Source organism: Cannabis sativa, chromosome X (genome assembly GCF_029168945.1).
Source record: "Cannabis sativa cultivar Pink pepper isolate KNU-18-1 chromosome X, ASM2916894v1, whole genome shotgun sequence".
In the NCBI taxonomy this organism is placed as follows: Eukaryota; Viridiplantae; Streptophyta; class Magnoliopsida; order Rosales; family Cannabaceae; genus Cannabis; species Cannabis sativa.
In genome coordinates, this window is record NC_083610.1 from 52,562,099 (window position 1) to 52,571,219 (window position 9,121).

General features: G+C 28.9%; 1 protein-coding gene across 1 annotated transcript; it reads left to right on the top strand.

Annotated features, from left to right (window-relative positions):
* The first annotated feature begins 7,897 nt into the window (after nt 1–7,897).
* Nucleotides 7,898–8,668, top strand: LOC133032608 (uncharacterized). The gene is made up of 2 exons (XM_061106620.1): nt 7,898–8,454; nt 8,555–8,668. The coding sequence occupies exons 1-2, from the start codon at nt 7,899–7,901 to the stop codon at nt 8,566–8,568; spliced, it is 570 nt and encodes a 189-aa protein (XP_060962603.1). The 5' UTR covers nt 7,898; the 3' UTR covers nt 8,569–8,668.
* Nucleotides 8,669–9,121: the final 453 nt, after the last annotated feature.

The following is a 9,121-nucleotide window of genomic DNA, read 5'->3' on the forward strand; positions in this document are numbered from 1 at the left end:
TACTAGATAATAAATAGCCAAAGAATCAATGTTTCATAATACCTATGGCTCATAAAACTTTTTATTTTATCTCAAATATTTATCCATTCATATATTTATGCTATTGTCAGGTGATTTCACTGTTCTAAGTCAAGACCAAGCATATCTAAGACCTTCCACGAAAGGCAAGACCAAGCATATCTAAGACCTTCCACAAAAGGCAAGACCAAGCATTCCAAAGACCTTTCACAAAAGGCAAAACCACAATTATTTAAGACCTTTCACGAAAGGCAAGATCTTAAATTCCTAAGACCTTTCACGAAAGGCAAAACAACAATTATTTAAGACCTTTCACGAGAGGCAAGATCTTGAATTCCTAAGACCTTTCACGAAAGGCGAAACCACAATTATTTAAGACCTTTCACGAAAGGCAAGATCTTGAATACCTAAGACCTTTCACGAAAGGCAAGATCATACATAGCTAAGACCTTTTACGAAAGGCAATCTACGAAAGAATACATGAGCCACATTCGTAAATATAAGACGTACCGAAAGACCTTCTTAAAGGCATAACAAAACGAGTCGCCTCCATAGGAGATTAAGACGACATATCAAAAGACCTTCTTAAAGGCATAACGAAACAAGTCACCTCCATAGTAGATTAAGACGACATATCAAAAGACCTTCTTAAGGGCATAACGAAAAGAGTCGCCTCCATAGCGAATTCAGCCGACATATCAAAAGACCTTTTTAAAGGCATAGCGAAACGAGTCGTCTCCATAACAGAGTAAGCCGACATATCAAAAGACCTTCTTAAAGGCAGCATAAAGTAAGTCACCTCCAAAACAAATTTAGTCGAAATACTGAAGATCTAAAATGCAAAAGAATCGCATCAATAAAAATTAAGCTAACACATCAAAAGACCTTAAGAACATATGAATCGCATCCATAATAGCATATTAAAAGGCTATATCAAGTCCTCCTTAAAGGCACGTCAGTCACACACAAAGTGAATCAAAAATATATATATATATATATACAAAAATACATAAAGTCGCGTCCAGAATTTAAACAATAAGTAAAATAAAAAGTAATAATTTATCCGAAAATTCATAATAAATAGCTAAAGATACTCTATGTGAAATATTAGGGCAGTCAAACTAAGATGTTACATATCTCAGGTCGTTCAGACTGAGATAGTACATATCTCGGTATGGCCGAGTAAAGTCCAAAGGAGAAAACTGAAAAAGGGTAGTTGTAAAATCCTAAATACCTGTATAAAAAAAGGGGGGGGGGCAAACCCTTTGAGTCAAGAAAAGTTGTCAGACTCAGACATTATGCAACCTACATTGGTTAAACCATTTAAATTAGGCCAAGTAAGGTATAACAACATCCTCATCACTTGAGTACACTATCACCATTTTTTAGGCAATAAACTATTCTTAAAGGAGTTTCTTATAAAATACTTTTATAAGAAACTGGAGGAGTAGTGTTTGGAGGAAATTTCAGTGGGTCAACAAGATGCCCATGGTGTTAGAAACATAAGAAAGGCCCAATAAATGAATATAGGTAAAGCCCACGAAAAAACTTGGAAAAATATAATCTTTAAATTAGGAGTCGAGATACGGGAATAAAACTAAGAGGGTAACCTCATTGGACGAATTGAAGTAATATCTAAGTTGAATCGATCTAAGGTAATTCCCATCTCAGATTGTGCTGAGAAACACATTATCTCAGATCGGAAGGTGTTGGGTTTTATGCCCTAAATAAAATGCATTTCAATATAATCAGATTTACTTATTAATATAGATCAGAAATAACATTTAATGTTGCATGGTTCACATGATTTATTTCATGATTATATGTGCATAATGTATAAATTCATCTGAAACCCTTTTCACATACTTGATCCTGTTTATTGTGCCATCAACACATTGGAAAGTAAACATGACTATGTGAATAAAGTTTCCTAGATTTATCAGACATAGGGTTTTACTGATATGATAATCTACAACAGAGTTTACTTGCATTTGGAGAAATGCTATGTGTTGGGTTTTATGCCCTAAATAAAACTCTTTACAATCTGATTAGTTATCAATATAAGAAATTTGAAGTGATTGATGTTTGCATGAATTTTACATGCTAATGGTTTAATATGTTTAATATGTTTATTACATTCATACACACAAAATCAGTTAAATCCAGATCATGTGTTTATTCACAATTACAGTATCGTCAACACAGTGGAATGTGATTGTGATCATATGCATCAAAAGTTTTGGTCCCTGTTTCATCAGTGTTATTGGATTTACACTAATGTGATAATCAACGATGATGTGTACTTACACTTGGAGTAAGTGTTATGTTCTTTCCAGGACATTAGTAAAGTATGCTAGTTTCGAATGTATGGAGTATACATTGGACTGGACCGATATTGCAACTAAATTAAGATATTACAAACTTACCGTTATACATATCTTGCCAAGTCAATATCAGTAGTTGATCTTAAGATTAAAAAGAATCTAAATCCTGATATGCTTGGGCTCAACTCAGGAGTGCTATTCATGTTCTTAGATTTATTAGTTAAGCCTACTTTCGGGTCAGGGTGATACGTATATTTCGAGAACATGATAGTATGATTGAGTGGGAGTGCTGAACATAAATATGGAATCTATAGCTTCTACTGGTGTATAGAAGTCAAGTGATGATTCCCTTCGAGCTTAGCAAATAGAAGTAAATGGATGAGCTCTTGTTTAACTGACTAATTATTAGATCACTAAACACCATTTACAGGTAGCTAAGTGTTTTAAGGGGCAAAATACATTGAGGGGTGAGAACGGTAAAGAAATCCCATCTCGATGTAAATCATCTATATAGAGGATCTTTAAATCACAATAAGATTATAACAATGGTTAAATGAGATAGTATATTGGTATCGTGAAACATACAATATGCTCTATATAAGTCTGAGAGTGCAATTCTAAGTTCTAAGAGTGGATTCAACGAAGAATTAATAAGTAGGAATTTACTTGGTAAATTTGGTTCACTTATTGGAAGCTCAGCATATAGATCCATGGTCCCCATTCTAGTTGAGAACATTCTGCTTGTAAGACTCATTAATTGATTCGTGATTGATCAATTATAATTCTAAAGTTAGACTATGTCTAATTTTATGAATTTTCACTAAGCAGGGGTGAAATTGTAAGGAAAAGAGTTTTCTAGGTTTATTTATTTATTAATAGACTTTATATGTCTAATTAATAATTAAATTAAATGACAATATTATTTAATAATGTATTTTAGTTATTAAATAATTAGTTTTGGCATTTAAAAGGTTAGAATTGGAAAATTGGCATTTTTGAGAAAATAGAGATTAAATTTGATAAAATTGCAAAATTAAGTGAGGCCCAATAACACCATATGGCCGGCCACTTAAATAGATTTTTCAAATTAATATTTTCATTATTTTAATGCCAAATAAATCCTAACCTAAACCTAGTAGTTGCCTATAAATAGAAAGTGATGGCTCAGTCTCATAACATGCTTTCATTAGCCTTTCTGACAGAAATTTCTCTCTTCAGAAAACTGAGCCTTCCTCACTCTCTACCTTGGCCGAAATCTCTCTCTCTCTTTTCCCTTCATCTTTTTCGTGACCCTAGTGAAAGAGTAAGTGCCCACACACAGCAAGCAGTAACTCAATCTTAGATTGGAAGACTGTGAAGGATCAAAGCTTGAAGAAGAAGGAGATTCAGGCTCAGATCTTGATTATACTCTGCTACAGAAAGGAATCAAGGGTTAGAGATCTGAGTGGAAGGAGACATTTATTTCGCTGCATCAATGTAAGGTTTTCTTAACTTTATATGTGTTTATTTTATCGTTTTAGAAAGTTCATATTTAGGATGTTAATAAACATACTTGTGAGTAGATCTAAGATCCTGGTAAAATAATTCCCAACAACTGGCCTCAAAGCCATGGTAATTGATTTACTTACATGTAATTTGGACTTTAAAACGATTGTTTGTATGTTCTTTGGATGGTATCATGTTGTATTGAGTGTTATTTGATGATTGATTGATGTTTGTGAAATTTTCGTAAAAAATAATTGTGATTTCGTTTCTGGAATTATTTTTATTGGATAGTATGGGAAAAAATTAAGCAAGTTAGCCTTTTATAGAACTCAATTTGGATTTTATTTGAATTAGTTATGATTTTTTGAAGATTTGACAAAATCGGGGCTGTGCTGATATTTTCCTGCGATCGCAGAACTGTCCGTACAGTTTCGAATTTTTTCTTTTTTCTTCAATTTTTCATACTTTTTCATGGAATTAACTTCCAATTTTTTGTATGGTTTTGTATATATACTATTACTATTCCTAATTCAATTCTAATTATCATTTTGAATTAATTTAATTTTTTTTTATTTAATTCAAGATATTAGTGTAATTTGAATTTGAATAGAATTAGTATTTATCTTTTTGCTTAAAAATCTATCGTATTTTTTAAATTTGATTATATATTTTTTTTTAAATTTAAGGTCAGATTTTATAAGATATTTATAATATTTTTTAAGATATTTTAAGATATCTTATCTTTTAAGATATTTTAAAAATATCTTATCTTTTAAGATTTTTTTTAATTAAATCTTTTTAGATATTTTGACCTTATTTAAATTTAAAATAAGATATTTATAATCATGTAATTTTAAATAGATATAAGATATTATGCTAACTTTTAAATTTTATTATTTTATTTATTTAAATTAAATTTAAAAATCTGAAAAGATATTTCATTTATCTTTTCTATTTTTTATTTAATTTTTATTTATAAAATAACATTTAATTTTTAAAAGTAGTTAGCAAATTTTGAAATGATATTTAGGTTGGTTGAAACCTAATTTTTCAAAATAGTAGGTTTAATTTTAAATATTTATTTTTTAGATAATTTCGAAATTTAATTTTTTTTTTATTTATTTTCGAAAATTAATTAATTTTTTTTTTAAATTTTATTTATTTTTTCGAAAATTAAATTAATTTTTTTTTATTATTTATTTTTCGAAATTATTTATTTAAAATTAAATAAATCCTACTTCCAACTATCCAGCTAACCTTGTTGCAGGAGTATGTGTTTTAGCTTGTGTGTAAGTTTTCAAAACCTATTATTACTTGATTGCAAATAGCCATGGTTACCTTTTGCCAGATCTAATGATCTGATGGCTCCCTTGGTCAAGTAAATAATTTGTAACAGGTAAATTTTACAATCTTCTTTCATCTGTGTATGACCTAGCAACATGATAGGATCCATCCAAAGTGTGCCTGTGTGAGCCTATATGTTTATTTTGTTTTAATATAGATGCATATAGGTTGTTGCTAAATAAAATGTCACACCATGATAGATTTTATTTAGGTCCATTTAGTTATTGGACCTATTCAATTAATAACAGTTATTCATTTTAAGGTTAAATTCCTCTCTTTTGGGCCTCGTGTGAGAGTTGGGAGCCATAGAAGTGGGTACGACATACTGAACCCAGCACCCCCTCACATGAACTATCCCAATTGTGAAGGCCCATTTGCCTGATTTGAATAACTGTACTAGGTTAATTATATTAGTTTGACCTAATAAAATTGAATTAGCAACATAATTAACTTTTAAAATATATGAAATTTATTTTCATTTTAATATTTTAAAGTTAATTTTAAGAAAAACACTTTTAGTTTAGATATTATTTCTAGACAAACTATTTGTATTTTTCTTGTATTTAATTAAATATAGAATTTTAACTAACTAAGATTTTTCTGGAGCTTATTTAATTAAATATTCCTATTTAAGTTATAAATTAGTTGTATCAACTGATTTTTCTTATCTAACTTAAATTTGAATATTTGATTTAAATTTTAAATCAAGTTGAGGAATCTTAGGCATTAGTTATTAAAGATTCTTAAGATATTTTTTAAGTTAATATCTTTTCAAATATTAACTTGAAATAGAATATCTTAGATATTTTTTTTGTTAATATCTTTTCAAATATTAACTTTAAAAAGATATCTTCAAATTAAGTGGTTACAACTTAATTTGTGATATTTAATTAAATCTAGATTTGAAATTATTTAAGTTTTAGATTTTTTCTATATAACTTAAATTAGATATTTTTCAAATTTTGAAAAGATACTTAGTCAAATAAGATATTTTCTAGATAGTAATTTCTAGACTACTTATTATTTCTAATATTTAAATAGGAAAATATTATACTTTTGTGAAATTAATTATTTAAATAATTAATTTTGGTACAATTTTACTAAGTATATTTTTCCTAGTATTAAATAGAAATTAATAATTAAGCCTTCTCTACACTTAATTATTTATTTCTTGAATTTAATACATTTAATTAACTTGAAAAATCTAAATATCTAAGTTGATTTTCATCATGATACTTAAATATTTATTGATTTTTCATGACACTTAATTAAATAGAAAATTATTTTTAGGTTGAAATTTAATTTTTCAACTTAAATTTAAATAATTTTCAATATATATATTTTTCTTTATTTTATTAATCAATTTCGAAATTTGCATTTTAATTATGCAATATTTTCGAATTTTTTTTAAAAATAGATTGAGTTGTAAATTAATTATTTATTTTAATTAATTCTTGGACCAACTCAAGTCAATGATTTTTTCATTTAATTGATTAATTTAAAATAAGTGAATTTAAAATATATATATTATTAGAAATTGAATTAACTAGTCAAAAGAATATCTAGATAGGTGATATTTTTGCTTGAAGTATTTCTTTTCTATTTTTATTATTTTCGAAAATTGTATAGTTTTTATACTTAATTTTCGAACTCAATAAATATATTCTCAAAGGAAATTTTTAAGTTGCTAATTATTTATTTAATTCAACTTAAATTAATTTCCTTAATATTTATATTTAAGATTATTACTAAGATGGAAATAATTAATTTTATTTCAATCACCATCTAAGTATAATTTTATAAATATTATATTAAATTCTTATTTTTTGAATTTTAATTCTTAATTTAGAATTTAATGAGATTTATTTATTAGAATAATAAAGAAAATACATTTTAAATAATGAGCTTTATTATTATTAAGATATTCGATCTCCATTGTGGGTTTTACACCGCGTTTGTTTTAGTGAGTAATCCTCCCTAATGGAGGAACGTTCATTAGCAATTTCGCACCGTTTAATCTCGCATGATAAGTGGTTTGTAAGTGTTTTATATGGTATTGATCACCCTAATGGTGGCGACCATATTTGACTTGCAAATTGCGAAACAATGGTAGAAGCTCATGAGATAGAATAGCCTTGACTCTCGCCTAAACGGGACAACGCTGGATTCTGATCTTGATCGAATAAAAGGTTGCTAGAATGTTTAACATTTTAGATGAGCTGACAACTCTATTCAATGGATGGTAGCTTTGACTCTCGCCTAAACGGGACAACGATATCGCCTTGTTGAAAACCTTGGAAATTATTTAGGATTGAATTTTTAAGTATTTTCTCATATCATTCCTACTTGCTATGTGCTTATAATTTCTGAATTGTTTTTGTGTGTTAAACCATTATTTAATTTCTATTTGTTGATTTCTATTATTTTGTAGTATCCTGTTTTGTCAAAATGAATCCCATGTTATCACTATTGACTGAAAACAAGCTGAATGGATCTAACTTTAATAAATGGAATGAGAACATTAATATTGCTCTCATAGGAGAAAGTGCCTTGTTTGTTTTAACTGAGCCGTCACCTGAAGTGCCTGGGGACAATGCATCCAAAGCTGTGAAAGAAAAGTATGAGCGTTGGCAGAAGGCAAATGACAAAGCTCTATACTTTATGCTTTCTAGCATGGTTGACACCCTCAAAACTCAGTTTTCTAAAACTGAGAAGGCTGCTGAAGTTATGACGAAGTTAAATGAGCCATTCGGTAAGGCATCACTTCAGTCACGCTTTGACGCGACTAAGAAGTACATCAATGCACGGATGGAACCTCATCAAAACGTGCGTGATCATGTTCTCCTCATGTCCAGTTATTTCCAAGAAGCCCAGGATCATGGTGCTGAAATAGACAGTGCTACTCAAGTAAGTCTTATCTTGAATAGCCTGACTCCAGCATTTCTACCATATACATCAAATTATGTCATGAATAAGAAGGAAATTGACTTTCATGAATTAGTCAATGACCTTCAAACTTATGAAAATTTGATTGGAGGACCCAAGAAGAAAGGGAGTAAACCTCATCCTGGTAATGGTAATGGGACGATAAAACCTGAAGCAAATGTTGCCTCTGCTTCAAAGCCCAAATCGAAGAAGAAGTGGAAGAACACCAAGAAGCGAACAAAAGTCATGAAAAAGGCTGCTCCTTCTGGTGATGCTACACTTAAAGGAAAGTGTTTCCACTGCAATGAAAAAGGTCATTGGAAACCCCAGTGTCCTAAACTTCTTGCAAAGAAACAAGGTATTTCCTTTTATAAACTTTAAGAGTTTTAGTGAATTATTATCCAATTGGATTTATGATTCTGGACTAACTTTGTTTATTTGTTTTCTTCTTCTTATAGGCCAAGCTACTTGAACTCAATTGAGTTGGATCAGCAAGCTGGACCAAGGGTGAAATCGTCCAGATGAAGATGAAGCTCTTCAATTTATTTTTGAATTAATTGTTTTAGTTTAAAGACAATTTGGATTTCAAATTTTAGTTAGGGATGTTTATCCCTGTTTCTCTCATATTGTTGCAATATTTTTTTTTAATATTAATAAAGTTTTCTTTTCGAAAATCCCTGTTGCAATTTATGAGATTGAGCTTCATTTAATTTATCTTCATCAATTATTACCACATTATATTTGTATGTTTGTATGTGTAAGTGATTTTATTATTGATGCAAATTCTATAATATTTACAACTCTTCATAGAGTTATATTATGTAAACATTAGAAATTATTTCTATGTTTATCAATAATTGTTAATTCTCATACAATTATTAAGAATTTGTTTAATAAAAGGATCTTATGATCTGATAGGGGTGGAGAAAAGTTAAGAAAACTATGCAGTTCAACGATCTTTTATATCTAATGAACTCTGGATAGTATTCAACTCCACATAAACTCTATCACACTAAGAGAATCAT

What these genes read in the sequence shown, in the direction of transcription:
- LOC133032608 (XM_061106620.1), top strand. Translation starts at nt 7,899, where the DNA reads ATGACGAAGTTAAATGAGCCATTCGGTAAGGCATCACTTCAGTCACGC.